At 43.1% G+C, this 17,802-nt stretch overlaps 1 protein-coding gene across 1 annotated transcript in view; it reads right to left on the minus strand.

Moving 5' to 3' along the window:
* LOC116970816 (solute carrier organic anion transporter family member 3A1-like) overlaps positions 1-17,802 on the minus strand; it is a 296,548-nt gene that overhangs the window by 45,169 nt on the left and 233,577 nt on the right. Inside the window, exon 5 of the mRNA XM_033017367.1 lies at positions 13,382-13,546. Within this exon, the coding sequence (XP_032873258.1) occupies positions 13,382-13,546 (165 nt within the window). The remainder of the gene's footprint in view (positions 1-13,381; positions 13,547-17,802) is intronic.

The following is a 17,802-nucleotide window of genomic DNA, read 5'->3' on the forward strand; positions in this document are numbered from 1 at the left end:
GGTTAATTTGCCGTCCTAAGATGCTGACATGTCAATGACCTGATACAGCGGTCAAATGGACAAATTGCAGTTGCAGCTTTTCCTAGACATAATAGGGAGGCAGAACACTGTGCTGATCATTTTATCCAACATCATTAGAAATTAAGATTCTCATTCCAGGCTTGTCTGCAGAAATTAAACCACTGCATCTGACTTTCACAGCTAAAGGGTAGTTATTGCAAGATGGTTCCTAATTTGTTTTGGATTGCATTGCAAAATTGTTTTCTAATTAGAATTTGCTCTGGTGACGTTTAATCAGTCACCCCTGGATACAGTCTCCAGATCTTCAAGCCCAGCAGCTTTTGAATCTTGTTCAAACACAATGGGGTCAAATTCAGGGCAGAGATAATTTGGAATAAAACAGAAAACGCTGGGAGTATTCACTGCAGCGGGTAGCAAAGTGTACCAGTGAAATAGTGTAGTTTCAGCTCGATCGCTGGCATCAGAATTTGGAAATGTTCAGAAATGTTCAGGTACACCCTCTTGGAAGCTGTTGGGACAGAAGACACTGCCAGTCTGAGCGTCAGACTGGTCTGCGAGTCAAAACATGGCGCTGAGGCAAAGCCGAAGAGACAGAATCCATAGTGAGAGGTACAGACAGGGGTTTCTGCGGCAACAGGCGGGATTTAAGGATGGTGTGTTGCCTCCCTGGTGCCAGTGTTCAGGACATCACAGACCGGTTGCAGTGCATTCTCAAGGGGGATGGGGGCAGTCGGAAGTGGTAGTGCATGTTGGCACAAATGACGTTGGGAAAAAGAGGAAAGAGATTCTGCAGCGTGAATTTAGAGAGCTCGGATGAAGGCTGAAAAGCAGGTCCTCCAGGGTGGTTATCTCCGGTTTGCTTCCAGTTCCTCGTGCTGGTGAGGGCAGGAACAGGGAGATAGGGTACCTGAATGTGTGGCTGAGGAACTGGTGCAGGGTGCAGGGATTTAGATTCTTAGACCGCTGGGATCTGTTTTGGGGTAAGGGTGAATTGTACAAAAGGGACGGGTTGCACCTTAACAGGCGGGGAACCTGCATTTTGGCAGGCAAGTTTGCCACTGCTACATGGGTGGGTTTAAACTAAATAGTGGGGGGGAGGATACAAATTGGAAATACAAGAATGGAGTTAAAGGGAAAGAGAGTATAGGAAAAGGTAAGAAAGACACCAGAATTAAAGGGACAGAAACAAAGGGATAGGAGAGTATGGCCAAGTGAAATAGGAAGCGATGTGAAAGGTGAGGTGAGCAATGGATTAAAAGTATTATATATTAATGTGCAAAGTATAAGAAGTGTTGTGAGATAAATGAAACTTTCACTACTCGTAATTAACTTAACTTTATTTAAGCTTTAAGCAACGTATTTCTTTAATACATAAACTCAGAAACGTCTGGCAAACATGGCTGATTCCGTAGGCTTTTCCCGCCCGAAATACTTCGCACATGCGCACACTCCGGAAATGTCCTGTGCATGCGCACTCTAGAAATGTCCTGCGCATGCGCGCACTCTAGAAGAGTTCCGCACATGCGCACATGCGCCCACTTCATTCTCCCCTCCTATTTATAAGTTGAGACGGTCAGGAGGTTTAATACGTCTTGATGACCGTCGCAGCACTGGAGCTTCAGGAGATACCGGTGTTTCAATAGCTGGGGGTAGATATATTGCTTGGTCATCAACTTCACTCATATTGTTATTTAGATTTTCAATTTTAGAATTTCTTGTAGAAGTTTCCATAGAGGATGCTGGAAGTGTTGGAGGAAGTTCCCGATTAGTGTTATCAGGAAGTGACGGAGCTGATGGAGAAGATGGACATGGTGCAAGGTCACGAAGTGAGACAGTTGACTGACGTCCATCCCGATACTTGATAGTTGCATAAGAAGGGTTGACATCAGTCAGTTCAACTTCATCAACAAAAGGTTCATTCTTATTTAATCGGACATAACGACGAAGCAACACAGGCCCAGGGCTCGTTAACCATGATGGCAGAGAAGTACCACTAGAAGAACGCCGTTTGAAGTTAAAGAACCGCTCGTGTGGAGTAGTATTGGTAGCAGTTGACAGTAGAGATCTGATGGAGTGTAATGCATCTGGTAGAACACATTCCCACTGCTGATCTGGTATATCATTTGACTTTTAAGCCAGTTTCACTGCTTTCCAAATGATTCCGTTATACCTCTCAACCTGACCATTTCCAATAGGATGATATGGTGTTGTTTTACTTGTTGCAATTCCTCTATTAGAAAGGTAGTCCTTTAAATCTTTTGACATGAATGAGGTGCCCCTATCAGAATGTATGTAACTTGGAAATCCACAGAATGAAAACAGTTGATCTAAACATTTGATAACCATAGCAGCTGAAATATTTGGACAAGGAAAGGCAAATGGAAACCTCGAATATTCGTCAACTAAGGTAAGTATATAAAAATTTCGAGAGGAGGATGGTAAAGGCCCTTTGAAGTCAATACTCAAACGTTCCATAGGTTGAGTAGCTTTGATCAATCTTCCTTCTTCAGGACGGAAGAACCTTGGTTTTAATTCAGCACAGATTCTACATGAAGCACAAGTCATCTTCACATCTTCTGTAGAGAAAGGTAGGTTTTTGGAACGAACATAGTGTAACAAACGAGTGACTCCAGGATGACACAGCCCATTGTGAAGATCAGTGAGTGCAGAAGAATGAACAGAGGCACAAAATGCTCGAGTTAATGTATCCGGAGCAACAATATCCTTACCAGGGCGGTGCTCAATTGAATAACTATATGCGGATAATTCAATCCTCCATTCATGAATTTTACTATTTTTAATCTTCGTTCGTTTCCAATTATCCAGCATAAAAGCTACTGAACGCTGATCTGTTATCAAAGTGAAGTGCTGGCGAGCAAGGAAATGACTCCATTTCCTCACTGCTTCAATAATTGATGTAGCTTCCTTTTCGACGGGTGGGTAGTGCAATTCACTACCTTGGAGAGTACGAGACATGAACGCCACTGGTCGTCCTCCTTGATTTAATGTTGCTGATACTGCTAAATCAGAGGCATCACATTCAACACCAAAGGGGAGATCCTCGTCGATGGCGTGTAATGTCGCAGATTCCAATTGTTTCTTTAAAGAAGTAAAGGCACCAATTGCTGTAGAGTCAAGGGGGAAAGATTTTGCTCTAATCAAAGGTTGAATTTTGTCAGAAAAATTTGGTATCCATTTAGCATAATATGCAAACATCCCAAGAACCCTTCGTAGAGAGTTTAATGTTGCTGGAACAGGTATCTCTTGGAGTGGGCGGAGTCTTTCTGGATCAAGCTTGATTATATAATTTCCAACCCAATAACCAAGAATATTAATTGATGATACTGATGTTATTGACAGCCTCATTTAATGTTAGATTTTTAGAATGTACAACATCTAACAACCGTTGTACATTTTCATCATGTTCAGTTTGGTCTTTTCCTGCAACGGTTATATTATCAAGATAAGGGAAAGTATCTTTAAGGTTTTCCTGTTCAACAAGTTTGTCCATCTCTCTCTGAAAAACAGCCACGCCATTAGTTACCCCAAAAGGAACTCTGCAGTAGTGATATAATTTCCCATTTGCTTCAAACGCAGTATATTTCTTCTCTAATTCCTTAAAAGGAATTTGATAGTAAGCACTTTTTAAGTCAAAAGTAGAGAATATCTTATACTTAGCTAATGTATTGATAATCTCTTCTATTCGAGGTAATGGTTATGCATCAAGCTCCGTGAACTGGTTTATAGTTTGAGAGTAATCAATGCAGAGTCTCTTTCTATGTCTCTCCAAGGGGTCCTTAACCACGACAACTTGTGCCCTCCAAGGGGAAGAACTGGGTTCTATAATCCCTTCTTGTAAAAGATTAGTTACTTCTGTGTTGATAAAGTTCCTATCATCTTTACTAAAATGTCTTGATTTTGTAGCAATTGGCTTGCACTTGGAGGATAAATTAGTGAATAATGAAGGACATTCAACAGATGCAGCAGAAAGACCACACAATACTGGTGGCTTTGACAATACAAGATCAGGCATAGTTCCTTCATACATTATTTGAAGTGATCTGTGCAGTTTCTGGAAATCCTGACCTAGAATTATATCGCTACACAGATTTTTCAAAATACCAAGACATACAGATTTATAACTAGTTTTGTTCAGAATAAAGTCTACAATACAAGATCCTATAATTTGAGTATTGAGAGTTGTCAGAGCCATCGAGATTTCTCTATTTGAAGGAATTATAGTTAGATTTAGTCGGGACACAACTTGTTTACTTATAAAACTTTCTGAACTGCCAGAATCAAGTAGTACATTAAGTGTATGGCCATTAATGGATACCGTTGTAGCTGCATGAGACAAGCTCTGAGGAAATGCAGCTGTAATTGCACATAAAGAAGGCGTGTATATGCAGCAGTCACACTTTTAGTAGTTGCTTTGGACTTGCATACTCTAGAATAATGTCCCTTCTAGCCACAACTATTACAAGTTGCCTCTCGAGCAGGACATGTCTCTCTCTTATGAATATTACCCCGCAAAAGTAACACTTCCTTTTTGAATAATTATATGCTGCAGCAAGGGCACCTTTATCAGTAGAAATTGTTTCCGTTTGCTCCATATTAGTACGTGGGTGAAATTCTTTTGTAGTAGTTGCAGCAGAATACACATTAGATGAGCCATAAGCATCTGAAATTTTCTGAGCCAAGTCTAAAGAGTAAGCTTGATTGTAAGCTGACTGTAAATCCAAGGTTTTGTGTTCTAATAGTCTCTGTCGTATTAAAGGCGATGCCAAACCATTGATAAAAGAGTCTCGAATAACTTCCTGTCGATATTGATCAGCCGTAACTGCTTTGAAGGCACAGTCTTTACTAAGACTTTGAAGTTCTTGTAAAAATTCATCAAGTGACTCACCAGGTTTTTGTTTCCGAGTAGCATGGAGGTGTCGAGCGAATATCACATTGGGTGTCTTAACGAAGAGTCTGCTTAGTACATCAATAGCAGAATCATAAGTTGTACATTCCTCTATGTAATCATATACATCAGAAGAGACGAAGCTTATTAATGTCTTGAGTCTGCCTGGTGCATCATTGCCACACTCATCGAAGAAGTTATTTAGTATACGAAGCCAGTGCTTCCAATTCTTTGCAGCAGCAGGTGAGTTGGGATCCAGATCCAAGCATTGTGGTTTCAGTAGCTTCTCCATCCCAAGTCGGACTGTTTGACCTCTGAGATAAGTTGCTTAAATTGTTGTGAGATAAATGAAACTTTCACTACTCGTAATTAACTTAACTTTATTTAAGCTTTAAGCAACTTATTTCTTTAATACATAAACTCAGAAACGTCTGGCAAACATGGCTGATTCTGCAGGCTATTCCCGCCCGAAATACTTCGGACATGCGCACACTCCGGAAATGTCCTGCGCATGCGCACACTCTAGAAATGTCCTGCACATGCGCACACTCTAGAAGAGCTCCGCACATGCGCACATGCGCCCACTTCAAGAAGTAAAGTGGATGAGCTTGAGGCTCAGTTATAGATTGGTAGATATGACATTGTGGGGATTACAGAGACATGGTTGCAGGAGGATCGGGTCACGGAACTGAATATTCAGGGTTATACGTCCTATAGGAAGGACAGGCAGGTGGGCAGAGAGGGTGAGAGAGCTCTGTTGGTGAGGGATGAAATTCAGTCCCTTGCGAGGGGTGTCAAAGGGATTGATGATGTAGAGTCGCTGAGGATAGAATTGAGGAATTATAAACATAGAAAATAGGTGCAGGAGTAGGCCATTCGGCCCTTCGAGCCTGCACCGCCATTCAATATGATCATGGCTGATCATAAAGGTAAGAAGACACTAATGGGAGTTATCTACAGGTCCCCAAATGCCTGGATATAGGGTGCAAGTTGCAGCAGGAGTTAATATTGGCATGTAACAAAGGTAATGCCATTGTGGTTATGGGAGATTTCAATATGCAAGTAGACTGGGAAAATCAGGTTGGTTCTGGACCCCAAGAAAGGAAGTTTGTAGAGTGCCTCCGAGATGGATTCTTAAAGCAGCTTGTATTGGCGTCTACCAGAGAGAAGGCAATTCTGGATTTAATGTTGTCTAATGAACCAGATTTAATAAGGGAACTCAAGGTAAAGGAGTCGCTAGGAGCTAGTGACCATAATAATGATCAGTTTTAATCTGCAATTTGAGAGGGAAAATGTTAAACCAGAAGTGTCAGTGTTGCAGTTGAACAAAGGGGATTATGAAGGCATGAGAGAGGAGCTGGCCAAGGTCGACTGGAAAGGGATCCCAGCAGGAATGATGGTGGAACTGCAATGGCAGGAATTTCTGGGCATAATCCAGAAGATGCAGAATCATTTCATTCCAAAGATGAAGAAAGATTCTAAGGGGAGTAAGAGGTAATCGTGGCTGACAAGGGAAGTTAGGGACGGTAAAAACGAAAAGAAAATGTGTATAACATAGCAAAGAGTAGCGGGAAGACAGAGGATTGGGACACTTTCAAAGGGTATCAGAAGGTAACAAAAAGGGCAATATCGGGTGAAAAGATGAAGTAAGAAGGTAAGCCTGCCAAGAATATAAAGAAGGACAGTAAAAGCTTATTTAGGTATGTTAAGAGAAAAAGATTAGTAAAGACAAATGTACTAGAGGACAGAGGATCTAGGGAGAAAGAGGAACTGAAAAAAATTTGCATTAGGCGAGAAATAGTATTGGGTAGAGTGATGGGACTGAAGGCGGATCCCCAGGGCCTGATGGTCTGCATCCCAGGGTAGTCAAGGATGTGGACGCATTGATGATCATTTCCCAATGTTCTATAGATTAGCATTGTAAGGAATGATGATAAAGTACACACACCAAAATCCTATACTTCCAGCGGCGGAAGTCCACAGGATCTGGAGGACAGAGACATGTGGTGCATCCGTCACCGTTCCCTTTGGAAACCAGCACCACTGTGTCGCTAATGTTTTCAACGATGATGAATGAATGAAAATAGATTCAGGATCAGTTCCTGTGGATTGGAGGGTAGCTAATGTTATCCCACTTTTCAAAAAAGGAGCAAGAGAGAAAACGGGGAATTATAGACCAGTTAGCCTGACATCGGTGGTGGGGAAGGTGCTGGAGTCAATTATTAATTATTGAAGATGCTTGAGTCAATTATTAAAGAAGTGATAAAGGCATATTTGGATAGCAAAAAAGGATTGGTCCAAGTCAGCATGGATTTATGAAGGGGAAATCATGCTTGACTAATCTTCTGGAATTTATTGAGGATGTGAACTAAAATGGTTGAAGGAGAGCCAGTGGATGTAGTGTATCTGGACTTTCAGAAAGCCTATGATAAGGTCCCACACAGAAGATTAGTGGGCAAAATCAGAGCACATGGTATTGGAGGTAGGGTAATGACATGGATAGAGAATTGGTTAGCAGATAGGAAACAAAGAGTAGGAATAAACGGGTCCCTGTCAGAATGGCAGGCAGTGACGAGTTGAGTGCCGCAAGGCTTGGTGATGGGGCCGTAACTATTTACAATATATATTAATGATTTAGATGATGGAATTGAAAGTAACACTAGCAAATTTGCAGATGACACAAAGCTGGGTGGCAGTGTGAACTGCAAAGAGGATGCTAGGAGGTTGCAGGGTGACTTGGACAGGTTGAGTGAATGAGCAGATGCATGGCAGATGCAGTATAATGTAGATAAATGTGAGGTTATCCACTTTGGCGGCAAGAACAAGGAGGCAGATTATTATCTCAATGGTGTCAGATTAGGAAAAAGGGAAGTGCAACGAGACCTGGGTGTCCTTGTATACCAGTCACTGAAAGTAAACATGCAGGTACAGCAGGCAGTGAAGAAAGCTAATGGAATGTTGGCCTTCACAATGAGAGGTTTTGAGTATAGGAGTAAAGAGGTCTGGAGTTGTACATGGCCCAGGTGAGACCACATCTGGAGTTTTGGTCTCCTAATTTGAGGAAGGACATCCTTGCTATGAGGCAGTGCAGCGTAGGTTCACGAGGTTAATCCCCAGGATGGCGAGACTGTCATATGAGGACAGATTGGAAAGACTGGGCTTGTATTCACTGGTATTTAGAAGGATGAGAGAAGATCTTATAGAAATATATAAAATTATAAAAGGACTGGACAAGCTGGATGCAAGAAAAATGTCCCCGCTGTTGGGGGAGTCCACAACCAGGGGCCGCAGTCTAAGAATAAAGGGGAGGCTAGGATGAGAAAAAACGTTTTCACCCAGAGAGTTGTGAATTTGTGGAATTCTCTGCCACTGAAGACAGTGGAGGCCAATTCACTGGATGAATTTAAAAGAGAATTATATAGAGCTCTTGGGGCTAGCGTAATCAAGGGGTATGGGGAGACGACAGGCATGGGTTACTGATTGTGGATTATCAACCATGATCACAATGAATGGTTCTGCTGGCTCGAAAGGCTGAATGGCCTCATCCTGCACCTATTTGCTATGTTTCTAATTTGCTTCTGCCCTATTAATGTTCTCTGTTACCGTCTTAAAAGCTAAGACAATGACGATTTGCACGCTTTTCCTAATTTTCCTTGAGTTATGAATTACTCCCACCTTTGGGAATTGGTAATGAAATCTTGTGACAGTAGACACACACAAAGAGAATTTAAAAATATGTTATTTTATAATAACTATTAGGTGTCTCAAATCCCTTTAACTATGTAGGTTTTCAGGGACAGGCACAACTTCAGCAATTAATCGGCCCATCTATCCAAAGGGGCTGTTTCCATGCTGTATAACTCCATGACTAACCTATTTCAACCTTTTCTTGTAGAACCATGATTCCACAAGAATACCATGGTTGGGATTATCCTGATAAACATTCTCAAAACTGCTTCCAGTGGAGTTCTATCTTTCCATAACTGGGAGGATTAAAATTGTTTGCAGTTCCATTTACGAACAGAATCACACCCTTTGCTTTCCTGACAATATAGGGGCTTGCCAGGAATGCGTTAGGCTTCCATTCCTGGTAACTGACTGTAAACCAAATGTTCTGTAAGATGGAAATGAGCAGTTACCCCCAGTCAGAATGTGAGATCTTTAACCTCGGCAGCCCTTGGGGACAGATTTGCAAAGAGTCGACTGGGGAAAGTCAGTGTGGGCGATTAAAAAGCTGTTAATGCCAACTGAACTGTGATAAATGTTTCTCTGAATGCTCCCCAGAGGGAATGATGAGGGAGTTGATCTACTGATTAGCGAGAAATCTATCACCAGTTTGATTGAAGAAAGTGCGCTGATGGGAGTTGGCTTGAGTTCGTAATGCTTGGTCTGACCTGAAGCAGAGTTTGGAGGAGGCAATGGCCTTTTCTCTGGGTGATCTCTGCATTTTCCTGGTGAAGAGTATTCAACCTGATAGCAGGGTCTGGGAAAATTGGCTTAAAGTGAAGATTCATTGTAGTGTAATATTTTGATCGTTCAACCACATGCGCATTATCTTTTAGATCAAGTGACCACTGAGCCATGATTCACAGTGCCTGCCTGATGCTTCTCGAGCCGTGAAGAAATATATTCACAGCCAAAGGACAGAGTAGGAGTGGTTTAAATGCTAATTAAATCACCTCAACTGGTTTTACCCACCATTTCTTTCATCAGCAATGTCAGATATATTTTGTGCTATCTTAAAGCACTGTGTAAAAAGGGTCTTAAACTCGCACTAGCCCTTTAAAAATCCATTTACAGTATATCCTCAATATAATTTGTGATAACCCATTAAGGTATTATTATATATAGTTGAAATAAAGAATTGCAGATGATGATTAATACACAAAAGGACACAAAGTGCTGAAGTAACTCATTGGGCCAGGCAGCATCTCCGGAAAACATGGATAGGTGATGTCAAGACCCTTCTTTAGAGTGATTCAGTCTGCAGAATTACTCCAGCACTTGGTGTCCTTTCACCTTAAAACTCGGCGCTGATGTCGCTAGTCTGCTCCAGCAAGCCTTTCTTCACCTGTAACACGGCTGCTGCTGTGGCTCATGTTGTAGGCCTCGATAAGACACGCTTTCTTCAGGCCTCCACTACTAACAGGACGCACTTGGTTACCGTGAGGCTCCATCCCCTCTCACCCGTCACTTTGTCCGCTCCACCGCTGCCTCGTCCTCCTTCTCCCCAGCAGTCGCCAACATCTTCCAAGTGGAGGAGGAGGAGGAGGAGGAGGAAGCAATGGTAGAGGAGGTGGGAGGCCGAGTGGACAAAGCGATGGCCAACAGAAAGAAGTGGCAGCTGGTGAAAGGAGAGGAAGCCCCATGGTGACTGAGCATGTCCTGTTTGTGGCAGCAGCCTGAAGAAAGCACGGTCCACAGGGGCTACAACGTAAGCCAGAATAACAGACGTGACAACTGCACCGTGCGATGTGTGAGGAAGAGATCGCTGGTGCACCTGGCAAACCGGTGGGATGGCATCAGAAGCTGGGGATGGGGAGGCGGTGCGAGCTGGGATAGTGTTGGCAGGTCCATCTGCTATAAAGGGGTCCATTGAAATGGGGGTTTCCTGTGTTGAATATTGCTATTGAGTTTAACAGGGTAAAAGGGCCCACATTCAATCCCTTGTGTTCCAAGTGAACTGATCACAACCAGATTATCATGATGAGTGCTGCAATCAGCCAAAGATCCCAGGGAAGTGCATGTGAGCACCTTATGTTAGATTTCCCTTGTGCTTTAAACATCACCGCTGTTTGAATAGGAATTCGAAAGGAAACAATAAACGTTGATAAAATCCCACACAATCCAAAGAGTACGTATCTAACGTAGCTTTTTTTGGTTGGATAATTGGTGGATATTATCTAAACCATAAGTGCTTGTATCTACTTCTTTGAATTCCCAGATCACTTTCACTATACCCCTAACCCCTATAGGGAGAGGTCGAGTCGGCTGGGACTAGCTTGGGCTTTGCCAAGTCCACTTGGTTCAAGAGCTCACTCGTGCCTTGGTCCAGACAAAGAGCAAAGATGAAAATCCCAGTGGTGAGGTGAGAATGACATCAAGATAGTATTTAACTGAATGGGACATGAAAGCATCCTGGTAAAGCTGATCAATGGGCAACAAAGGGAAAACATCCCAAATTGGAATCATATTTCATAGAAAGGAGATCAATGATCCCAGCCTCAGGACATCACCGCAGGAGTTCCACAGGGCAGGGTTCTTGGCCCTGCAATCCTCAACTTCCTTCCATATTTGGCAATATTTGCTGATGAATGCACAAGGAGAAATCAATTTGCAACTCATAATAAATGTCCATGCAAATAGCAAGAGCTGCACAACATGGAAAGTGTGCAGTGAAGATTGACGAGGTGGTTGCCAGAACTCAGCAGCCTGAGATACAGGGAAAGATTGGGCAAGCAAGGACTTTATTCCTTGGAGCACAGGAGGCTCAGGAGTCACCTTATGGAGGTGTATAAAATCATGAGGGGAATTGACAGGGTTAATGCACAGTTGTTTGGGTCTTTTACGCTTGGGTAGGGAAATCAAGAACCACAGGATATTGGTTTAAGGCAAGGGTTCCCAACCTGGGGTAAATATACCCCCAGGGGGTTGGTTTGTTGATTCTGGATGTGTACATATTTTTTCTCATTAACTGACTGTGTTTGGTTCTGGTATATTTTCAGAAGCCCATTTTCAGCAGTACAGTCCTGCTACTTCTGACTTGGTGAACAAATCTGTTCATCATTAGTTGCTCATAAATAAGTGAAATAACATTGTTATGTGCTCTTACAGTTGCCAGGGGTAAATGGGACGAAAAAGGATGGGAACCCCTGGTCTAAGGTGAGAGGGGAAAGATTTAATAGGAACCTGAGGGGGAAAGTCTTTCACTTAAATATTGGTGGGTACATGGAATAAGCTGCCAGAGGAGGCAGTTGAGGCAGGTTCAACAGCAACATTTAAAAGGGACTTGAAGAGGGACAAGGACAGGGAAGATTTAGAGAGATATGGGCCAAATGTGGGCAAATGGGACTAACAGATGGGGCATCTTGGTTGGCATGGACAAATTGGGCTGAAGGATCATTTCTGTGCTGTGTGACTAACGTTCAGGCATAGGTTGAAAAGTGATAGGTAACATTCATACCACCAAAGTATGCAACAATGTATATTTTCAACAAGAGATGGCCTTGACATTCAATAGCATGGCCACCAACAAGACCTCTGACTGGGTATCCTTTTGGGAATATCTCATTTCCTGAGACCTTTACCCCATCTACAAGTTATAAACCAGGGATATGATGGAATACTTCATACTTGTCTGGAACACTAACCAGTAATTCAATAATGATAATTCAAAAATAGTCCATCAGTAAGACAAATGAGGTCATTAAAACGTAGTCATTCCGTGAATAGTTTTATAAACCAGTGAGATTGAAGATCTTACTGCAGGCTAATTTTATGCACTCCATTTTGGCGAGATTTACATCAGAGAACAAAAACTACTCAGAAATGAGGAGATTAATTTCCAGAAAGGGCAAAGATACCTAGAAATGTTTGCAAAGTTGCGCTTGTTCAGGTGAAGCCCATTTTCAGCAGTGCAGTGCTGCTACTTCTGACTTGGTGAACAAATTCTGAGGCTCAGTCATATTCTTCTTTGGCAGAGTTTCAAAGAAAAATACAATTCCATGCCAAAATATATTGGATTAAAATTTGCAAGGTAAAAACTATGTTACATAATGCTATTTGAGAGATATGATAGTTCCTATACCTCAGCGCTCTGATCAGGGAAATTAGTATTTTGCACGTAATTCTGCAGAAGCCAAATTATGTAAGTGTCAAGGGAAACAGCTTGGCGGACTGAGCAACTTTGCCCCGTATCATAGTATACTTGACTTTCAATTTTGAGAGAGGAGGTGGTTGTGGAGAGAACTTGCTGTGCATAAAATGAGTGCCATCCTGCATCATATTTGTACACTTCAAAAGAACTTCAATGGCTGTAAGATGCTCTGGCATTCAAGACAGGGAGTGGAAGCTGCTATAAAACTACAAACTTTCTGTTCCAAAAGGCATGGTGGCGCAACAGTAGAGTTACTGCCTTAGAGCACCAGAGCTCTGGGTTCAATCCTGATTACGGGTGCTGCTGTCTGTACAGAGTTTGCACATTCTCCCCGTGACCACGTGGGTTTTCTCCGGGTACTCCGGTTTCCTCCAACACTCCAACGGCGTACAGGTTTATAGGTTAATTGGCTTCGGTGAAAATTGTAAATCGTCCTTTGTGTGCAGGACAGTGTTAATGTGCGAGGATTGCTGGTGGGCGCGGACCCGATGGGCCAAAGGGCCTGTTTCTGCGCTGTACCCCAAAATCCAAATAACGCTACAAATTGGATGACTATCGATTACCTGTGATTATCTTACCTATGAATTGGTTGGCGTACGATGCACTCAGACCAAACTGCCTTTCCAGATATTTGCCCAAGAAAGCAGCAAAGCCACTGATGGCTGCAACCTCCATGCAGGCAGACAGCACAACGCAGGTGAAGACCGGGTTCATCAACAGCTGCTTAGTTACTTGCGGAATTGCTGGAAAAAAACATTAATAAGGTTCAAGATTAACCACATTTATTTTTAACGGAAGACAAATATTGCTTTTGTTTAATTGTAAAAAAACTGCTAACAGCAGATGGCACCAAAGCACAAGGAACCTCACGGAGTTACAAGAGATTTTTGTCCCCTTAACAAAATAATTTGTACAAAATATCATTATGAACTTCCCCTTTGGTGGAACGAAAGATTATTTTTAGAGGACCCACACATTTGGGGATGATGTAACACAACACTATGCATTATGTCACCAGTATGTAACAAAAAGAGTGGTGCTTCCAAAAATATTACTTCACCAAGCTTGTAGAATTTCCAAAGCCTTTCCAACACATTATTCTTTCACTAAGGTCAAATAAATTTACAGTATGATTGATATTTGTGGAATCGCAACATTCTTGAAATTTCAAAATCAAGATTTACCAGAAATTATAATTTCTGTACACAGTACACAGGCACATGTTGTAGGTTGTGACTCCCTGTGGTTAAAGTTTTGCTGCCAGACATAATATTATAAGCATTATCATTGATTTGCCATGTTTGTACTGGGTAGTCTCATTACATTTGAGCAACAAATGGGGCTCCAGGACAAATATCTAGTTGAGAACACTACCCAACATAAGACATTTATAACGTAGCAAAATAGTTAAGGCTTTAAGGGGTGCCTTGATGGAAGGAACAGCTACAAAAAAAAAAAACATTCATAGTCATGCAGCAAAAATTCTGGCCGTTTGGTCCATCATGTCTATGCTGACCATCAAGTTCTTAATTATACTAATCTCATTTACATGAACAAGGTCCATAGCCTACAATGCCTTGTCAATTCAAGTTCTCTTCCAGAGATTTAGAGAAGGATTCCAGGGCTGAATGTCTTGGAAACTGATGGTATTTGCACTTACGCAAATCAGGAGCACAGAATTGGCTGAGGATGTTGTAGAGTGTTGTAGAGCAGAAGGGTCTAGGAATGCAGGTGTATGGTTCCTTGAAGGTCGAGTCACAGGTAGATAAGGTGGTCAAAAAGGCTTTTGGCAAATTGCCCTTCATCAGTCTGAGTATTGAGTATAAAGTTACGGTATGATTGATATTTGTGGAATAGCGACATTCTTGGCATTTCAAAATCAAGATTTACCAGAAATGATAGAATTTGGGAGGTCATGTTGCAGTTGTACAAGACGTTGGTGTGACCGCATTTAGAGTATTGTGTTCAGTTCTGGGCACCATGTTATAGGAGAGATATTATCAAGCTTGAAAGGGTTCAGAGAAGATTTACGAGGATGGTGCTAGGACTAGAGGGTCTGAGCTATAGGGAGAGGTTGAATAGGCTGGGACTCTATTCCCTGGAGCACAGGAGGATGAGGGGTGATCTCACAGAGGTGTATCAAATTATGAGAGGAATAAATCGGGTAGATGCACAGAGTCTCTGGCCCATAGGTGAATCGAGGACATAGGTTTAAGGTGAAGGGGAAAAGATTTAATAGGAATCTGAAGGGTAACTTATTCACCCAAAGGGTGGTGGGTGTCTGAAACAAGCTGCCAGAGGAGGTAATTGAGGCTCGGTCTATCCCAACATTTAAGAAACAGTACACAGGGACATGGATAGGATAGGTTTGGAGGTATATGGAACAAACGCAGGCAGGTGGGACTTGTGTAGCTGGGACATGTTGGCCGGTGTTGACAAGTTGGGCCAAAGGGCCTGTTTCCGCACTGTATCACCCCATGACTCTATGACTCGAATTGTTGGAGTGTAAGATATCCTGGCGCACTGCACAACTGGAAGAAAATACAGACCCAGGGCCATGGTATTTGAAAAAACATAGATATATAAACAGTCAATGTTGGTGCAGCCATAGCAATCTGTTCAGAAAATTGTCAATGGACAAAGTTAGGCCCAAAGATTGTGAGCGATTTAGTCGGGGATAGGGAAAGGAAGAAATTCTGTGTCCAAGTCTATAGCAAGATCAAAGATAATGGACGTGTATTTCCCAGTATTTACACAGTTTAGAGATACAGTTGCTTCGGCCCACCGGGTCTGCACAGACCAGCGATCGCCGCACATTAACATTATCCTACACCCACTAGGGACAATTTTTTCATTTACCAAGCCAATTAACCGACAAACCTGAACGTCTTTGGAATGTGGGAGGAAACCGAAGATCTCGGCCAAAACCCACACAGGTCACGGGGAGAACATGCAAACTCCGTACAGACAGCCCCCGTAATCGGGATCGAACCCGGGTCTCCGGCGCTGTATTTATTGTAAGGCAGCAACTCTACCACAATTTAGTTGGAGAAAAATCTGACAAGTAATCTGATTATTTAGAGACAGTGGTGGTATTACGTGAAGTGTGGAGAAATGAATTTTGGGTATTATCAGAAGATTTTTTCAAGTAGCAGCAAAAAAAAAAACCCCATCCCTTATGGACAGGCAGAGGGCCAAGTTAAATTATTCCAGACATGTTTCTGTCTATAATTGGATGAGTAAGAATCAAAACAGAAGATTGTGGTCCCTCAGGTTGCACCATAATGGACAGACAGTGGGGAAATACGGTGCAAAACAAAGTTTATCTCTGGCACAAACTCATGAGCTGCAATACCCTGGGTTGTGAAACCAACAAATGGTGCAATTCTGGTTGCATCAGGGTTAAGGAGCGTGTGTGTTTCCCGGGCATTGAACTGATGGCTGTGGGTCTCCGTCCTTACTATATGCCCAGGGAATTCTCACACGCCATTGTGGTGGCTGTTTACATTCCTCGGTCCACCAACCCGCTGCACATGTGTGACATCATCCACACAGTCTCCTCAGGGATATGAAAACATTGGACCTGCTGTATGCCAATGTTAAAGCGGTTTACAGCTCCATAGCCCTTCCGCCACTGGGAAGATCCGACCACAACCTGGTTCACTTCCTACCCAGGTGGAAGCCAATGGTCCAGAGGCTGCCTGTGACCACAAGGTCAGTGAAGGGTTTTGAGGTCACAGACTGGGACACATTCTGTAGTCCGCATGGAGGGAACATTGATGGACTCACGGACTGTGTTACCGGCTACATAACGTTCTGTGTGGAAAACGTTGTCTCTGAGGAGACTGTACCCTGTTTCCCCAACACAAGCCCTGGGTCACCAGTGACATAAAGGCCCTTCTCAACCAGAAGAAGTGGGCCTTCAGGAATGGTGACAGGGAGGAGGTGAAACGGGTGCAGATAGACTTGTAGGCGAGACTGAGACAGGGCAAGGACGACCACGGGAGGAATCTGGCGCTGAAACTTCAGCAGAACAACATGAGGGATGTGTGGAGCGGTAGGAAGAGCATTACAGGCTACAAGAAGACCTGTGCCTGGGGAGGGAAAGCAATCAGGACTGGGTCAATGAGCCAAATCTGTTTTTTAACAAATTTGATGATGGGGCCTCTGCCCACCATCCCCCCTGCTCAATCTCCCTGGTCTACTTCCTCTGCCCTTTGTCGTGCCTGACCATCAAGGCTGAGAAAGGAGCTGAGTAGATTCCGCCCAGGCAAAGGCACAGGTCCCGATGGTGTCAGCCCTAGTGTACTCAAGGTGTGTGCCAGCCAGTTGTGCGGAGTACTCCAGCATATCTTCAACCAGAGCCTGAGCCTGGAGAGGATTCCTGTGATGTGGAAGACAACCTCCCTGGTTCCTATACCAAAGAGGTCGCGTCCCAGCTCCTCCAATGACTACAGACCGGTGGCTAGTGGCACACCACTAGTCACAGGCCTCCATTCTGAGAAGCATCCTTCCACCATCACCCTCTGCTTCCTTCCATGGAGCCAATTTGCTATCCATTCAGCCATCTCTCCTTGGATCCCATGAGATCGAACCTTCTAGAGCAGCCTACCATGTGGCACCTTGTTGAATGCCTTACTAAAGTCCATGTACACAACATCTAAAGCTTCATCAACCTTTTTGCTCATGTCTTCAAAAAAATCTATCAGATTTGTGAGACACGACCTCCCAGGTATAAAACCATGCTGACTGTCCCTAATCAGCCCTTGCCCATCCAAATGCCTGTATATCCTATCCCTCAGAATACTCTCTAGTAACTTACCAACTACAGATGTTAAGCTCACCAGCCTATAGTTCCCAGCATTTTCCCTGCAGCCCATCGTGAAAAGAAGCACAACATTTGCCACCCTCCAATCCTCTGGGACCTCTCCTGTATTTAAGGACGACTCATAAATTTCAACCAGGGCTCCCGCAATTTCCTCTCTAGTTTCCCGCAATG

Source organism: Amblyraja radiata, chromosome 3 (assembly GCF_010909765.2).
Source record: "Amblyraja radiata isolate CabotCenter1 chromosome 3, sAmbRad1.1.pri, whole genome shotgun sequence".
Taxonomy (NCBI): Eukaryota; Metazoa; Chordata; class Chondrichthyes; order Rajiformes; family Rajidae; genus Amblyraja; species Amblyraja radiata.